The sequence below is a fragment of the Rhamphochromis longiceps genome, linkage group LG23 (assembly GCF_057381845.1).
Source record: "Rhamphochromis longiceps isolate RC_006_pf linkage group LG23, R_longiceps_female_GT1.1, whole genome shotgun sequence".
Taxonomy (NCBI): Eukaryota; Metazoa; Chordata; class Actinopteri; order Cichliformes; family Cichlidae; genus Rhamphochromis; species Rhamphochromis longiceps.
The window spans coordinates 19,295,909-19,314,763 of record NC_140578.1 but is presented as its reverse complement, the minus strand read 5'-3'; the positions used below and the strand labels follow the sequence as shown (position 1 = coordinate 19,314,763).

Below are 18,855 nucleotides of genomic sequence, written 5' to 3'. Positions count from 1 at the left end.
AGTTTTTGAAGAGAGAGAGAACCGTCCGCCTCCTCATCTTTGAAGGGGCCCACAGACAACTTTAAATTAGTGTACTAATGTTAAAAAAACTATTCATTCCAAGGTGAATGAATAGTTTTCTACGTACTGTATAATGGACTCTTGGTTTATGTTTATAAAAAGCTCAGACTGTTACTAGACAACCCCAATCCCCACCTAGAAACTTCAGTTAAGGAGGTGATTAAATGGATGAAAATGAGACATTGGGCAATAAAAGTAGTGTGTGTATTTAGTTAGACAACATATGACATTCATATGACAGTCTGCCCGTGTAATTGGACCAAGGCTGTACAGGCAAAACTAAGTCTCCATCTGAGGATTTAGGAGGATTCAGTTGCATGATGACATCTCTCACCTCTGGGTTAAAAAGCAGACGCAAGTTTTCTCACCTCATGTCAGCGATGACACCTGCTGATTCATGCATGAAAAAAACAAAGTGAAGAGTATTTGGCTTTAAATTTTCAGCCACTTTGAATTAATTACACTAAAGAAACCCCCAAAACAATAAAACCAAACCTAGAATTTAGTAAAAAACATGACCACATACAGATTAAAAATGAAGATTAAATGAGTTCAGTGCCAACGCTAACCAGTTTAGAACAGATTGCATCTGTCAGTAGCCTCCTTCAGGGCTGAGGGGGAAAGAGGATGTGGTTTCACAATGTTTCTTGTGAAGTCACACTCGGCTCTCTGTCAGATGTTTTTTTTTTTCTTTTTTTAAATGCCAACTGTGTATAAAAAAATGACCCTCAGTTCACTCACAAAGATGTTTGCTGACTTTTAGCACTCAGTGATTATCATAGTCTATCTATGAAATGCTGCTTTTCCTGGTTGGAACGCTTCACAATCAAATGATAGTATTAGAAGAACCACCTCCTTATTTTACTAAAACAATTTTTTTAATGTTTTAATATTATTACCGTTATCAGTATCACTATTATTAATACTTCTACTAGCATGCCAAGTAAAACTCCCGTTAGGATCCTGTTTGAGCATTTCAGTAAATATTTCACTTGCACAAAATTACTTTTAAAGTCCTTTATGGTGCACTGTGTTTATGCTGTATACTCATTTTTAGAGCTGCATTTGCATATTTCAAATAGTTACATTTAAATGTGATAAGTTTAAAAAAACAGATCATTTTAAGAAGATTTTTATCAGCTTTAGTCAAAGAAATGCTGTGAAAACAAAGTGCTCTGCAGCTTTATTCTATGATGTTGAAGTCATTGTATATTTTCATCAGTGTGACCACAGTGTTGATTCACAGCTCTCTGAAATAAGAACACAAAAGCATTACTGCAGTCAAAGGCTGAAAAATCCCACCTGGTAACTATTAAACCGTCTATCACCTGACCGCACCGCAGCTTTTGTAACTCACACTCATACAGTGCAGGTCAAAGGTGGCACAACAATGTCTGCTGTTCGTCACATGAAAACCTCTCCATCTTTGCTGCTGTGATGTTTTCTTTTTCCATCCAGTTTGCAGTAAACGTGTAATAATGCCAAACTCATGGACTCGGTTTATATGCAGATGACAATGCTGTTGATATTTGGGTTTTAACAAGGATACAATAAATGAAACACACATTTTTAACATTGCATCCTTTACACGATATATCCATTATCTCTGCACAGCCTTTGTATATGGAAAGTAGAATATAATGCTGTAAAAACATGCAGTCTTTCCGTCTCAGCAAAAATATCACACAACTGCTGGAATGCTTGAAGTCTGTGAGGGCTTACATGTTAATTTTATTTTAGGTGATTTTATTTTTGTCAACAGAACAGGCAGTTCATCCTCCCACCACTTGACCACAATGTTGCTCTCATCGAAACATCAAAGCACTTTCCTTCACAGTTTAACTGAAGAAATAAGTGAAAACTTATTTATCCAGAGATGAGCTTTTTACTCCCACCGCCTGACCACAGCACAATCAGTATTAAATACCCTCCTACAGCAAATAAAGTCATCATAAATAAAGGAACCACTGTAGAAAAGAACCCGGGCTCCAACAACTGAGAAGTCTAAAATTAGTCACATCTTCAATCATTTTGGCTTAGCTGGTAATGCATCACCATGCACTACCAGCTAGTATAATAGAAACATAAAACTTTTGACCCTGTTTAGTATAGCATACAAACTTCCCACTTATGAAATGCAGAAGTGTCTACACAGACATGTGTTTCACAGCAAAGAAACACATCTTCAGCATGAACATCATGGTAATTTCGGGCTTTTATTGACTTAAATGACTGAAAAGATTTAAGTGAGCGTATGCATAGATTTGAAATTGTGTACACCGAGGCCCAGATTTCCAGTAATGTAAATTAAAATTAACATTAACACTAGGCCTGCCACGATTAGTTGACTGGACACGATTACATCGACGACTAATTCAATAGTCGACGATCAGAGGTGGGTTGAGTATCCAAAAATTGTACTCAAGTAAGAGTAGCATTACTTTAAAATATCATTACTCAAGTAAAAGTGAAAAGTAGACGTTTTTGGAGACGTCTGTTACCCACCAGCTCGATAGTTAGCCGGGGTTCGAGGCTCACTAGAGCCGGTGAGAACAGTGAACTCCCAGCATATCTTTATCAGATCCCCGCAGTCTTTCGCTACTCAGGTTAAACATGATATCTAAGTCACTTAGATAACTTTAATAAAAAAATTTATTGTTTGGCTTTTTTCAGTGATTTATTTGTTCCTGAGTAAATCAGGTTGACTGAGATTAAAGTTTTAGTTTTCACACAGCTGAGTAAATGTCAAACAGAAAACGGATTAAACAGAAGTGTGAGATGGTAGAGAACTTACTCCAGTGTCCTGTAATATTTTAGATAGCAAGGAGCAGACGGCTGAGTTTATTAAACTCCACTGAGACAATCTGCAAATTTCATTCAAAGTTTAATAAACTATCATCTTGTCTTTATTTTTAGTTACCTTAAACACTAAGCTAATGATAGTTATATAAGAGCACATGCATGCTGGTGCAATAAGCTGTACATTTTATGGCCAATGGACAATGGATCTGATCAGTCGACTAATTACAAGAATAATCGGTGACTAGTCGACTATCAAAATAATCGTTTGTTTCAGCCCTAATTAACAGCGAAAAAGACGGTGGCAGAAGCAATGCAAAGATCATGACAAGCCACAGTTACATACCAAGTGCTCAATTCTCAGAGTTATCGGCCAGTAGGAGCGTTCTGTAGCTACAGCCTCTGTACCCGTTCACATGGGGAGCAAAATAACAATGTCCAAGTAATCGATGGAGGGAAGGCTTCTAAGAAAATAATCTGCAGGTGATCCATACAAAGCACGACTAGCATCAATCAATATAGCCAATTAAGACCAAGGAGCACCAGGTATGTGACTCTTACCAGTGAAAGCTAGGGAAGTCAGGTGACCTGAGACATGGATGTGTACGGCAACAGGTAAGCAAGTGAGGGTGCTTAGATAGCCTAACAACATGACCAAATAATACCACTGGGCACCAACCAGCAATTACCTCTGGGTGTTTGTTCTTAGCAAAGCTGAACAACATTTTTGTGAGGTGGGGGTGTAATTTTTAACAATTTTTGAACAAAGTTGAACATGAGAAAAGCAAATTAAACTCTCAAAGTTTAAAATATTAAATTTACTAAAGAGGAAAATATATTGGTTTCCTATCTAGGACTTTTGAAGCTTGATCGTAAAGACTTTTTGTTAGATTTTAATGTTGTAGTACTCACCTGGGACCAGCAGGAGATAGAAATAGTTTATATATGATAGTATTCAGGCACATGAATAGTCTTTCTTAGTGAAGTCAATGACGAAATTGCAGAAAGGTAACTATTACATTTAAGTGTATTACCCATCTTTTTAATGTGTCTCTTGAAGTTCAGCATAAGATCTAAAGCAGCACTTAAATATTTAACTTGATCAACATAGTTGATTGATTGATTGATTGATTGAATCTTTATTTTGAACATGTTGAAAAAGTATAAAAAAAATAGAATTAAAAGAGACAAATGAACAAAGCAAACAAAAGGAAAACGAGCAACCACAACTCCAAATAACGTCCATGTTCAAAAAGGAGCAGGAAGAAGCATAAGCTTATTTAATCCCACCCCTTTTCCACTATCTAGTATCAATAGACTACAGAAATACCTCCTTGCAATTACATTATATGTTATGTGTAATTTTTTTTTTTTTTTTTTTTTTTAAATATATACACATATATGTTTCTATCTATCCATACATACGTATATACACACATACGCACATATACACATTTTCAATAACCCCATTAACACCTCAAGGATACACAGCCTACAATTATATATATATATCCATACCAACAAACCCGTGCATGCGCGCACACATGAAAATATTAGACAAGAACACCCTATCAAATCTCTACCTTTTCCCTGTACCCTGTAAAAACCATATCCTTAAACCGCTTTTTAAACTGCGCCATGCTTGGACATTGCTTCATATCTTTACTTAGTCTGTTCCACAGCTTCACTCCACACACAGAGATGCAAAAACTTTTTAATGTTGTACAGATACGAGGATGTTTTAAATTTAATTCCCCCCTCAAATTGTATCCCCGTTCCTTTTTAGAAAACATTTTTAGAATATTGTCAGGAAGCAGGTTATTTATTGCTTTATATATAATTTGTGCTGTGAGAAAATGAACCAGATCTGTGAATTTTAGAATTTTTGATTTTAAGAATAGTGGATTTGTATGATCTCTGTAACCAGTTTTATGGATTATCCTTTTTTGTAATATAAAGATTGATGATAGCGAACATTTGTAAGTATTGCCCCAAACCTCTGCACAGTAATTCAAATACGGTGCAATCAGGGAACAATAGAGAATGTGGAGTGATTTGTGGTCCAGAATGTGTTTTACTTTACTCAAGATTGAGACACTTCTTGAAATTTTGTTATGTATATGATTTATATGAGACTTCCAGTTTAATTTATCATCTATAATCACACCAAGAAACTTATGTTCAAGTACTCTTTCAATTTCCACACCATCTACATGAATCTGCACTTGTGCATTTCTAAGGGAATTCCCAAATAAGATAATTTTAGTTTTACTTAGATTTAGCGAGTTTATTTTATAATTGTTTACATTGATGTTTTGGAAAGACCTGTGCTGATGTCCTCTTGTATGTGTGTGAATCAAGGATAAGCCAAGATGAAACCTTTTCTACAATATGAGTTTCCTGGCTACTTATTCACCATCACACGTTAAGATGACTGTGTCATCAGCATACAAGCTAATTTCCTCACACACCATTGGAAGGTGTTTAATACTCAGTACAAGGCAATCCAGTTGTACAGACTCAGTGCCATCAGCTAAATATGATTGAAATATATGATATACTGCCTAGACACACACAGCCCCTGCTCCCCAAAGGATGGAGTGGCTCCCACATTAAGATGGTAGAATCTGGAAAACATGGACACAGACAACCACATCGCAGCTGAACAAATGGCTGAGAGGGAAGCACTCCTCTGTAAAGCCCATGAAGTGGCCAACCAATCTCTCAAAACTGAAGTTTCCCAGTTTTGAAAGAAAATCATTTCATATCACCATCGTTGATACCTCAAAGGGGGGATGCTAAAGTGCACCAAGAACTAAATTAAATACCCATGGAAGAAATGAGGGCGCAGACCTGCAAATTTTAAGCCACTGGCTTGACTCATGCATAATTCACCCCACCAGCCCAGGTAAACCTGGGGAAAAGAGCATTTTCGTTTTAGGGGCCAAGCCATTAGTCCAAAATCTGTAGGGAAGGGGTGGAACAGCCTCTAACTTGCTAGAGACAGGAGATCCCTTTGACTTCAAGAGTTCCAACAACATTTCATCCCACTGGGATTACTGAAAACCATAGCATGTGCAGCCAAAGAGGAAAAGTCAAGATCAGCCTCATCTCTTTTGTCTGGATGTGGAGGAGGCCCAGCTGTAGGAGAGTGAATGGAGGGAAAATGTAGAGGAGAGAGAATAAAGACGAGGGAAACAGTTAGTAAGCTAACCCACTCATAGCTTAATAATAGATGTTTCTCTCTGCATAGGAATGTGTAACAAAGTGGATAAATAGTCTCAATATGATAAATAATTAAACATGTTAAATGTTAAAGTTATCACAGTAGAGAGACTCAGCAAACATGGTTTATTTGGAAGGATTAGAAAAGAATTAACGGTTCACAGACTGCAGAATTTCCTTTATTATTATTATTTATTTATATCCGCATTATTTATATATATTTTTTTTATCTTGGAAGCGTGGCAAGGAGAAAGTCTCTGCTCTCTAAAAGGAGCACAGCAGTAGGGTGTAGGTTTGCAAAGTAGCATCTGAACAAACCACCTGCATGTTTTCGCCTCATCTCTTCTCATATAGGTGAACAAGGACACCTCTGGTTGTTCCACTCAGCAGACACTAGGGGTTTCTTGTGAGTTTTTCACTGGTGGGAGGTGGGAAGGGATTAACATAGTCATAATATCTGAAAACAGGAAATTGGTTTTCTACAGAGGAGCAACAATGAAAACGTTTTTTGCAGTTTATCACCTGTGGTCATTTTCAGAAAGTGTGATTAAAGTTCTGATTCGTTTTTAAGTCAAGTCTGACCAACAAACACCCACACAGCCCCCAAGAAGCAGAACTTTATGAAACTATTTGAAAAAAAAAAAAAACACCAAACGGATTTGGTTTCTCTTTATTGGTGTTGTTACGTTTAATGTGTTAACACTAAACTTGACAGTACATGTAATTAAAGTACATTAAAGTACACTTTCTACTCCAAAACAAGAAAACACTGAATGTAAGAAAAACAAAGGAAAAGCAACCTGACAGTCACAGTGTTGTTTTAAAACACTTCTAACACTGGAGGGAACTTCCACTTGAGGCTACAACTTCTGAATGCCTAAACTGAAGACAAACGCGTCAATCAAACAAAAAATCTTCACAGTTACTGGAATACATGTTCATTCCTCAACAGTGTAGTTTCACAGATCAAATGAATAATGCCACACATATGTAGAAATGTATTTTAAATGTTCTGAAGCAAACAAAGCACCATTCTGAAAAAGGTTTGGAAGCTGGGTCTGTCACGGCTGAGCAGCTGGTGTGTTTGCAGTGTGGACCTAAACACACCGGCTGCTCAGCCATGAAAGTGAAAAATGTAAATAACAACAGGATGCAATGATTTGCAAAGACCTCAAAGTCAATTTATTGTTAACAATACTCTAAAAATAACACAAGCAGAGATGCTCAGACCTCCCACCTCTCCTGGCCACCTAGCTCTTTTGGGTTCAGGAGCCTCAGCACACCTCGAAGGTGTCCAGGAGCAATCCTTGTTAGATGCTCAAACTACTACTAGGGGCAGGGATAGCTCAGTAGGTAAAGTGGTCACCCCATGATCGGAAGGTCGGCGGTTCGAATCCATTTAACGGCTACCCTGAGGTACCCCTGAGCAAGGTACCGTCCCTGCACACTGCTCCCCGGGCGCCTGCTTAGTGGGCTGCCCACTGCTTCACTGAGTGAATGGGTCAAATGCAGAGAAAAACAAGTAATTTCCCCATGGGGATCAATAAAGTATCCATTATTATTATTATTACCTCAGACAGCTCAGTGCAATGTGGAGGAGCAGCATCTCTACTCCGAGTCATTCACTGACTGTATCTTGAAGGGAAACCCTGACACCCTCTGAAGGAAGACTATTTGGGTCTTGTCAATCTCTTGGTTACCACCTGGAGCTTGTGAGGGTAGAAATGTAAAACTTAACATTTTTTTAAATTGGTTTTACAATTCCCACACTTACATAAAGAGCCCTAAATGAATGATCTCCAGGCCGTTCATCTCAACTTCTTGTTAAACACTCAGCTGCTTGCAGTCTTCAATACCAAGCTCAAAATGTATTAATCGCCCCTCACAGACTAAATGGGGGCACAGAGGCTTTGGAGCTGGGACTCTTTTGTTATGATTGTTTTTGAGTTCAGTTTTTTTCTATTCTGAACATGCAGTTTTGTTTGTTTGGTGCAATTAGCTCAGTTTTTTAAATTATATTTTATAGATATTTTCATAATTTTTACTTTTTTCCAGCTTGCTGTTTCATGATGCCTGTTAAAGCCAATCTTTAAATAAACTTGACTTACTTAAGCTTTGAATGTGTTCAGAATAGCATAAACAACCAGACAGCTAAAAAAAAAAAACCTGTTAAACAGATGCAAACAGAGACAGAACAAATAAATATTTAAAGGTTTTAACAACAGCTTTGAATTCTGGCATATCCACCTTAAATACTAAACCACCTTAAAGCAGGTTTGGCTAAAGGTTGTCACATCTTTGGGTCCATCTGAGCTCAGAAGCAGGGCAGATTGTTTCTGACTGAAATTAATCTCACTGCATTTCTGATGTTTGTCAAGTTTGTGGATTTTTGCGACAGGAAGAAAGAAATCCTCCCACAAGCAGAGGAGCAGAAAGTCCTGAGACATCAGACTGACCTCTGTCCACAAAATCTGAATCCACCAGGTATCATCCACCTGTCCAGGTGTGTCCATCAGCTTTGAGGCAGTGACAGCTGAGGAACCTGCAGTTTGTAGTAAATGCTCTCTGTAGCAGGAGCAGCAGACAGAGGGGGGAGCTTGATCTCCTCGTACTGAAACACAACAGCAGCACTGAGTACAGGACAAAGTAGCACTGAAGGAGAACAATGAGCATGAGCTGCAGGGTCACCTGTACACTTTGAGTTACCTGTGGAGCCTCCAGCCTCTCACTGGTCCCAGCTGGAGGGAGGTTTGCCTGATACTTGCTGATTCTCCTCTTCAGAGACAGTGATACACAACTCAGACCTGCCAACAGACCATCAGAGGAGTCACTTCACCATCACATTCACATCAGCACTCATCACATACAACACATTTCTCCACTGTGCAGAGAAACCTTTCAACATCTGGCACAGCAGAAGCACAGCTGAAACATCTGGGAGAACACAAAGAGAGGAAGTTGAGTTTTTAAACTGTGACTGGAAGCTGCTGCAGGTCTGAACTACACTCTGATCAGAAACAAGTATGAGCTCTAATTCACAGTAACACTGATCTCTTTCTACACAAACAGCAAACTGCTGCTCTGCTTGGAAGGTGAAACTCTAAAAGAACATGAGCTTATATCTCACACTCTAAATAAAAGACAAGAAAAACATTCAAAAGTTAAACTTTCAGCCTTCAGGAAGTCCAGTTAGCTCCTCCTCCCCCAATATGTGACACCTGTCTGTAAAAGCTCCTTCCTCTGACTCTCTGTCAGCCAGCAGGCTCTGCAGGGCCTCAGTGTCCCCACACACATTATTACTTCTTTCATCCATTGTTATTAAAATATTTAAACCTTATTTTTTGATTTTTATGAGATCTCTGCAGCTCCACCTTTAATATGAACATGTGGTCATGCATTTAAGAACAATAAGAAAAGCATAATAAGTATTTCACTAGCTGGGCCCACGACCGCATTTTAGGTTTGACAGCGTTTTACTAGGTAAAGCAGGTGAATGCTTGGACATGAATTGAGCTGCGGTTCGGGGAACACCTCGAAGGGGACGGGCGACGGCTCCCGGGCCTGGCAGGTTCCCAATGTAATAAATAAAAGTGAAGAAGTTAAAGAATTGAAAAGAAGAAGGAGGGTGGGAGACGTAAACGAGAATGACAGCTTGCAGAACTGGGGGAACCTATGAGAACCGGAAGAAGCGTGTTTGGAGGCGTGGTCCCGCTCCTGAAATTCTGATACACTCCATTACAACAGGTCTTTAATTTAGGCCCCACAAAACTACCACTAAAGAACAATTTTAGATGATTGTGGTTTATATTAGTTTGTACTAATCATCAGAGCTGCAGCTGTGAAATACTGATACTACTGTAATTTTTTCACTAATTCATTTTTTTACATAACACATCGGCATCCATACATCAAGGACACTACTGATTATGAGTGATGACAATAATAGTCTAGCTAAATCTTTTGCAGATCTTTAACTTGAGCTCAAACATGTTTCAAAAAATAGCTTCATTACTTCTCTGAAACGCGATCTGATGGTCACACGTCTGCACCTCTAAATGCACCACGATGTTGCACGCTGTGGAGGTGTGCTGATATTAATAGAAGAGCAGAGAGACCACAAAGATTTAGAGAAAGAAACAGACTCACAGATTACCACAAGAACGAGTGCAGCATTCAGGCTCAGAGAGATGAAAACGACACGATCACTCTGCAATGCATTCTTGTTAGATTGCTGGTCTGGGCGGTTACTGTCAGTGACTGTGACAGATGTTGCAGACACAGCTGGAGAGAGAGACAGATTGCCAAAGAAATGAATGAGTGTATGAAGAAACTCTTAAAGAAGCAAACTGAGCTGACATCTGAGGCTTTTTCAGATGATTAGTTTAAGATGTTTGTGATCTGCATTTTAAAAGTTTGAGATTAAGTTGTGAACTGGCCCAGCCATCAACACCTTTTAACAAATTGGTTCCTTTGAAGCCTCAAAGTGTGGACGATTGTCGGGCTGTGTGTTACACAAAGGTACAAAGTTACTGTAAGAAGCTGCCTTGAGTTTCAGTGACGACCTCTCAGACACTGACTAAAGGAACAAAATTGACCTGGTTGTAAGAACACAGAGTTCTGCATAACATTTGAAGCCTGTTTATTTTCAAAGGTCTAGACCGATCTGACACTTAAAACAGTCGGGGTGGCTGTAGCTCAGCAGGTCACCTGCTGATTATAAGGTTGGTTCGATCCCTGAAACTGAAACACAGAATGTAACTAGGAAAACACGAGGAAGACACTTGTTTTTAGGAACTACATGATGTTGTCTTTCAGTCTCAGACATGCTTGTTAGTCTCACAGTTGTTCTTGTGTAAGATTTTTTTTCAGGTTTACAAGACAGAGCATGATCACAGGAAATAAGATCCTGGCCTTAACGGGTCAAAAATGGACAATTTGTTGTTATCCAGACACACTGATTCTATTTAATGACGTCTTCCTTTAGCTGACAGATGTATGTAGCCAAACTATGTGAAACTTCAGGTGTGAAATTTGGACATATTTCTGCTTCTGTAGTTTTCAGCATTACAGTAAAAACCCCCAAAACTTTTACTAACCTGAGACGAGGCTGAAAGTCTCCACAAACTGAGTGCTGCCTCCTCTCTTGATGCCACAGAAGTAAAGCCTGCAGTCCTCTGCTGTCAAGTTTTTAATCACGAGTTTGTTTTGCAGGATTGAAAATTTAGTTTCAAAATCAGGAGAGCAGTAGGTAGAGCCTGCTGAGGAAAAACTGCGGCTGATACATGCTCTGAACTGACTGTGGATCTCCATGTACCAGTGGATCTCTGATGTCTGATTGGAGCAGGTTAGAGTGACATTGGTCCCCAGCTCGTCTCTGACCTCGGTCACGTTCTCGGCCTCTGCACAGAGCAGAACCACCAACAGGATCATCCACAGGAGAACCATGATCAGCTTCAGCATTCACAACAAGATGGAGTCGTCTGAAAGCAGCTCAGCTCTGATGGACTCTGACACAGAAGTGCTCTACACTTCCTACTTGACATGGTGACTTTGGGCAGTGGCATGTCTGATAAAGAAAACCCACAAACACCTTACATCTCTCACAGGATGTTAAACTTTATCGCCTCTGGCTAGCACTTTGCCCTTTGGGTTAAAAGAGACTTTAAATTTAAACAGGTTGTAACAGGTTCTAACAGCTTCCTTCTGCTGTTCTGGTTTAATAACAAGAGCGAGGCTATTTTATTTTCAATATATCTGTGCAAGAAATGAACCAACAAATCATAAAACCATCCTAATAGGTTTCAGCTTCTTATTACTGCTGTGAAGAAGAAACGCTCAGTGCATCGTGGAAATCCCACAGCAGCCTGGGCCTATTGCAGAGTAGGGGAGGGTTCAGGGTCACCTGATCCAGCCTTACATGCTATAGATCCATATAAAAAGGAACGTTTTAAGCCTATCTTTAATAGGTGTTTGTCTCCTCTATCCAAACTGTAAACTGCTAGTGAGAAAGAAAAGTGTGAAGAACACTGAAGGGTCCTTAATCACCAGAAACGATTAACACTTTCCTGTGACTATTTTCCTGCTTGAAATCCAATATCTCCCTCTGCTGGTACTGATGTTACCAGTACCAGCAGTACCAGCAGATTACTGTAACTTCAGCATGTGTGTGTATTTGATGTTTTGTGGAGGCTAACCTTGAAATGCACATGGTAGATTGGTATGTCTGGTGCACCTCTTGCCCTGATACTGATTTGAATAAACATTTAATCAGAAGTTCACTGGGGGTCAATTCTTGACTCGTCAATTTTTTCATTGCTCTAAATTGATACTGTCAAGAAGAATCAAAATAAAGCCTGCCACTCTAATGCAGAAGATACACAGTTGTATTCATATTTGCTGATCCAAACAGTCAGAGAGATTCATATTAATCATCCCTGTCTCAGAAGCACAGTGAGCAAGTCAGGAATCTTGGCCTTATTTTGGACTAAGATCTGGATTTTTACAAAAAACATCAACAAAGTTACCAGAACTGTTTTCTATAATGTACAAGTCTGATCTGAAAAGGGCTCTGAGAAATTGGGAAAACTGTGATGCTCTATTTCAGGATTCAGCAGCAGCAGCAGTATGTGTAGGCACTAAGAAAGAGCTTCCACAAACATGGAAATCTGACCATACTACTCCAGCTGTCTGCTGACCTGAGTCCACACATCTACTCATACACTTAGAAACAGACTCAAAACCCTTTAGTTATCATAGGCTTACACATAATAACTGTCTGCTTTTGTGCGCGCATGTGTGTGTGTGTGTATGCTAATTTGTATTGCTTTTACTTCTTTGTTTTTTATTTACAGTGAGACACTGTGGACCTATATAGTTTCTTATGTTTTTATCTCTTGGTGCAGACATTACATGTAATTCAATTTGCTCTGTAAATAAATTTGGCATGTGCATTTTTTTGGTTGGTTTAAACTTGGTTTAGCTGATATAAAGGGTTAATGGAGAGAATTTTGTAAAGGAGCTACGGTGCATCGCTATCCAGTGCAGATGTACTCAGCAGGAGAACTCAAGACAAGACTGCTCAATGAAGTTCCACCATTAATTAATGCTTCAATCATAAATACTATATCTATTAAGGGGCTATGTGCCACGGTAGTTAAAGCTGGCAATAATTAAATAATTTCTTAAAATGCCATCACTTTGAAACAGCCATCTTGGCTAATTACAGGCCAATCTTTAACCTTACTTTCATCTCAAAATGTCTTGAAAGAGTAGTTATAAAACTGCTTACTGAGTTTTAATCAGGTTTCAGAGCTCATCACAGTACACAAACAGCTTTAGTGAAGGTTAACAACTAGTGGCAAGCCATCGCTGTCCCTCGTTGCTTTGGAGAAGCTCAGGGGGAAGAGATGGAGGAAGGTGTAAGGTCTCTGGTACAGGACTTGCGCTTGGCTAATTTTGCAAAACTCTTCACACAAATAAGAAAACCTGTCACCCAATAATCAAAACATTGTAGTTCTCTTGCAAAAGCAAACACAGCTAGATTAACTCTTCACACCTTCGTAAAAATGGTGTTTCCGTATCAAACAGTACACACAAGCCATCATCTACTAAGCACACAATGCGCCAACTGCACACTGATGGTATGAATACAAAACACATCTGGCTTTTGCTTTCTCTGTGCACAAGGTAGGCTATGTCAGTTTGAGCTCATACTTCTGTCATAGATCCATAAGCATAGAGGGATCCAAACTTCAAGTTCTGGTGTTTATTCAAACACATCAAAACAAAAACAAGTGTTTATTTCCAAGTCTAGGATTATTTGCAATCACCATAATGACTATATGGGTTACTTGGTCTGCAGTGAACATGCTTCCTCTGCCCCCAGCATCTGGTCATCTAGCAATTCTGTAAAGTAACAATTTCAGTATTTTTACATCAATGGTATCGGTGTGTTTCTCATTGGCATATGGAAGTGCTACAAATCTTTGTGACTGTACTAACCGATTCTCATTTCAAGATGTCCTTATGGTGCTTGCTACAGTGTAGCGGCTCGAGTTAGGCTGGACCCGTTGGCCAGCTACCCTCAGGGTCATTCCACGGTTGATTACATGGTCCACTATCGTAGCTCTGATGTCATCAGCAATTCTATTTCTTACTCTTCCTACCCTTCCTCTCCCCCCTCCTCATCTTCCTCTCCCCCCTCCTCGTCTTCCTCTTGCTCCTCCTTGTCCTTGTCGTCCTCTTCGTCCTACTTCTTCACCTCCACGTCCTCTTCTTCGGCCTCCTCTACTTCTCACTCTTTCTGCTCCCTCCATTGTACTCCGCACACACAGCTTACCTGTATTATAGTGCTTAGGCTGATTGCAAAGTGAACTAATTATCTAAAAAAGTTTTCACATGTGAAAGTGTGCCAGACAGTTGGCAAATTAGTGTTAATGATAGCCATACATGTGTATACTTTTGCTAGGAGTGTGTTGGAAATTTGGTAATTGAGTGTTGTGCAGTGAATTGTGCCTACAGTTTTGCAAAGTGTGTGTTACAAAATTGCAAACTGAGTGCAAAGCAGTTTTTGTGCTTTTAGTTTTGCAAACTCAGTGAGTAGTTTTGCTATAAGTCTGAATAGTTTTAGAGATTGTGCTACAGGAATCACAGTTAGGGTTTAAGCATTCAGAAAAAACTGTAACTGCACAAGTAGTGCTGGTCATAGCTGCTGGCTACCTGTGTAAGGCTGTCATGGGTCTGTAGCTCTGTCACCGTTTTAGTGAACATATTTAGTTTTAAAGTACGTTTCCGGGCTTTTCCTGCCTTTCTGGGGGGATTATATTTCACTAAAAAACGATCTAATATGCATGTCCACATAATTATGCATTATTATAATATTTTAAAAAACACACGCTGTATTTTAAAAAACATACATTCCCATACGGAAAAGAAATAGTAAAAACTTATATGTGATTACTCATGAAAGTGGCCACTTTCATGAGTAAATCATATAAGGCTTACATGATTTACGCATGAAAGTGGCCACTTTCGCATTACTTTCATACATTGTTTTAGTAAGTATCCAAAACATACAAGTTTCATTATATAATTTTTCAAGGGATCTTATATGTGTTTTCACTCTTGTATGTTTTTCATACAAGTTTCACACAAGACAGATACAAACTTTATAAGATTTATATATATCTTTTCCATATGGGTTAAGAAGCAGATTATATTAGATTTATATTTTAAATAAGACAAAATTTGGATTTTACAGCAGTAAAATTATTGTATCTGTTTAAAAATGTAATAAGCTTTGCCCCTGCACAGAGTGGATAGTGAAACAAATGGAATCACCATAATGACATTATTTCATATTTATTACTTCCCCCTCCTCATTGCTTTATTATTGTAGCTCTAGTAATAAATAATAATGTAAGGATTCTGGATCAGCACAGTGATGCCCATAGTATATACAGTATTCTGAAGAAGGTCTAAAATGTCCCTGTGTGTGCATGTGTGTGTTTTATGTATATGGTATATTTTAAATTATTACTCATGATATAACATTGTCCAGACATGCCTGGTAAGGACATGAGCAGGAAACAGTAGGAGCTGTGTGAGGCTACTAAAGGCTACTAAATGTCATCATTTTATTATAGATTAAGTGCAAGAGTTGTTAGGTGTGGATAATTAGATTATAGTTTATTGCAATAGCAAGTTGTGCCTTGTTCTCAGATAGACAGCAAGTGGAGAGTGATATATGAAATGATGGGATGGAAGGAAGAAGAGAAGCAAAGAGTGATTCACAGGCAGAGCTTAAATTATTTCTCACAGTTTTTTGTGTCCTTATGGTTCCAAGCGCTGTCACCAATCTTTGCATTTTGTTATTAATCTCATGACACTTGTTTAATCAGCTACCATCTCTCCTATGGACTTTTTAATGTCTACAGTCTCAGATCAGCACAGCCCTCCAGCACTATCAGCAGCAGGAGCAGCAGGAGCAGCAGCAACCCCTCAACAGCAACGTTGTACTGTGGCTGTAGCTCAGGTGGCAGAGCAGGTCAGCCACTAATCAGAAGGTCGGTGGTTCGATCCCAGGCTGCCTCCTGGCAGCATGCCAAATATCCTTGGGCAAGATACTAACCCCATGTTTGGCTACTGGTGGTGGTCAGAGGGCCCGGTGGCGCCAATGTCCGGCAGCCTTGCCTCTGTCAGTGCGCCCCAGGGTGGCTGTGGCTACAATGTAGCTTGCTATCGCCTGTGTGTGAATGGGTGAATGACTGAATGTAGTGTAAAGCGCTTTGGGGTCCTTAAGGACTAGAAAAGCGCTACACAAATGCAGGCCATTTACCCACTTACCCATCAGGTAAAACATTGGCTATGTTTGCTTTGCCTTGTTGCCCATATTAGATTCTTGGTGAATGTGTGTTGTTGTTATTCAGCCTGGTTCAATGTGCCCCTTTTTAACTTTGAGCACCCGCCCCTTTAAACCTCTCTGCACGGCCCTGATCCTGAAGTGAATTTTAAACAGGATGAAGAACACGAATATATGTTAATTCTTTTGGTTATGTGATAAGAGAATTTCTTATTATTTCTTTCCTGATTTTAGGACATACATGTAACTGCTCACAGGTGCTGGAATATCTTACCTCTCATATAACCTGAGGCAATTTCTAACACTGAGATGGTGCAAAACATTATTATAAATATGACGGAGAACTTTACAGTCATTAATTTTTCAAAGTTGAGTTCAGGCCCTGATGCTGTCAGGAGGTTTTTATGGCATGTTTTTGGAGTGAGCGGATTCTGATGAGCTGTTTTTTTCTTGGAAACTTTGTATGTTTACCACATGAAACCTTTTCCTTTATTTCCCACCTTGGTTTTTACATTTTGTAGCTTTGAATCTTTCCAGTTCTTAGCAAACTTAACCAAGACATGCATCACACTTTTTAGAGCAATTTTCCAAAATTAAAAACTTTTACTTACCTGAGACGAGGAAGAAAGTCTCCAAAAACTGAATGCTGCCTCCTCTCTTGATGCCACAAAAGTAAAGCCTGCAGTCCTCTGCTGTATAGTTTTTAATCACAAGTTTGTTTCCCAGGATTGAAAATTTGGTTTCAAAACCAGGAGAGTAGTAGATAGAGCCTGCTGAAGAAAAACTGCGGCCGATACCTGCTCTGAACCGACTGTGGATCTCCATGTACCAGTATGGGTCTGCTGTCTGATTGGAGCAGGTTAGCGTGACATTAGTCCCCAGCTCTCCTCTGACCTTGGTCACGTTCTCGGCCTCTGCACAGAGCAGAACCACCAACAGGATCATCCACAGGAGAACCATGATCAGCTTCAGGATCCACAACAAGACGGAGTCGTCTGAAAGCAGCTCAGCTCTGATGGGACTGACGATAAAATGTTCTACACTTCCTGTTTCACATGGTTCCCCTTTAGCTGATGTGATGTCTAATAAGATACCACAAATACCAAGAAACTTACAGGAAGTAAAACTTGTTCATGTCCAATCTGCAGATTGAGTTCATACACTTTCGTTCATACACTTCCAGCTGCTTTCTGTTGATGATTGATGAATTTTAATCACAGTCCTGCGGTAGTAAAGAGCTGTTTTTGTTTGGCTGTAACCAGTGTTGGGGAAGTTACTTTGAAAAAGTAATTAATTAGAGCTACTAGTTATTTCTTCAAAAAAGTAACTGAGTTAGTAACTGAGTTACAATATTCTAAAAGTAATTAATTACTTGAAAAGTAACTATTCAATTCAATTCAATAAAACTTTATTGATCCTGAAGGTTGACCCGGAAGGAAATTGTTTGTTTTTTTAAAGTATTGCGTTACTTTAAAAAAATGTTTAACCCTCTGGGGTCCAGGGTATAATTGGCCATTTTTAACTACTTTTGATTTTCCCTCCATATTTTACCTTTAAAAACTATTTACTTTGCCTTGTTTGTTATCATCCTTTTCAGCACAACCTCACGTGTCTGAATTTACAGTTACATTTTCATTTTGACATATCTTTATTAACACAATTGATCTGAAATCAGACAAAAAACATAAAATCAGAGTAGAAAAAGTGATATTTTTTACTGTAACAACCACAAACATGTTTAATGAATCATATTTCATAACTTTAAATGCAAATATAAATTGTCAATTTTAAAATCCTATGCACAAGTTTTGCAAACAACAAAGTTATTTGCATCCATTTACCTTTTACCTTGATTTTTTAAATAATCATTTCAAACCATTTACAGAACAATCAGCTGTTCTGCATTCAATAAGATGGCACACAAAAAATTTGTGCCACTCCAAAAAAAACTTTTTGTCCACTATATGTCACAGTCTGGCGAGGGCAGACTGTAGGTGTTAGCAAAAGGACCCAAACGCAACTCCATAAACTGAACGTGGCGTAGATTTAACAGAAAATAAGCCGTTTATTGAGGCCAGCAAAAGGGGAGTACAAACAGCAGGACACAGGTGAACACTAAGCCATAGCCTAAACTGGGTGAACTAAAGCTAAACATGAAAAACCTTAAACATAGTGAACTGACATAGAATGCTGAAGTGAGGGCATGGATGAGCAGACGACCTGACAAATGACATGCAAAAACAGAGGACTTAAATACACACATGAGGTGATCAGGGGAAGTGGAGACACATGAGGAAACAGCTGACTAACATGAACCTAATGACAGGAGCAGTGAAGCTAAATACAAAGAACCAAGAACACACGACTCCTTCCAAAATAAAACAGGAAACATAATGAAACGCAGACATGAC

At 39.0% G+C, this 18,855-nt stretch overlaps 1 protein-coding gene across 1 annotated transcript; it reads right to left on the bottom strand.

The window, feature by feature from the left end:
* Positions 1-8,596: 8,596 nt before the first annotated feature.
* On the bottom strand, positions 8,597-11,544 carry LOC146641756 (uncharacterized). Its single transcript, XM_085397498.1, has 4 exons — positions 11,181-11,544; positions 10,231-10,365; positions 8,791-8,888; positions 8,597-8,695 (listed from the first exon to the last, which is right to left on the bottom strand). Exons 1-4 carry the CDS (start codon positions 11,542-11,544, stop codon positions 8,597-8,599), a joined length of 696 nt encoding a protein of 231 aa, XP_085253624.1.
* Between the last annotated feature and the right edge of the window lie 7,311 nt (positions 11,545-18,855).

Bases quoted from the DNA above. Each gene is read 5' to 3' on its own strand.
- LOC146641756 (XM_085397498.1), bottom strand. From the start codon at position 11,544: ATGCTGAAGCTGATCATGGTTCTCCTGTGGATGATCCTGTTGGTGGTT. The intron at 8,889-10,230 runs GTGAGTCTGTTT...GTCTGTTGGCAG, and splicing joins ACTCGTTCTTGTGGTAATCT to GTCTGAGTTGTGTATCACTG. The intron at 8,696-8,790 runs GTAACTCAAAGT...GTTGTGTTTCAG, and splicing joins AGAGGCTGGAGGCTCCACAG to TACGAGGAGATCAAGCTCCC.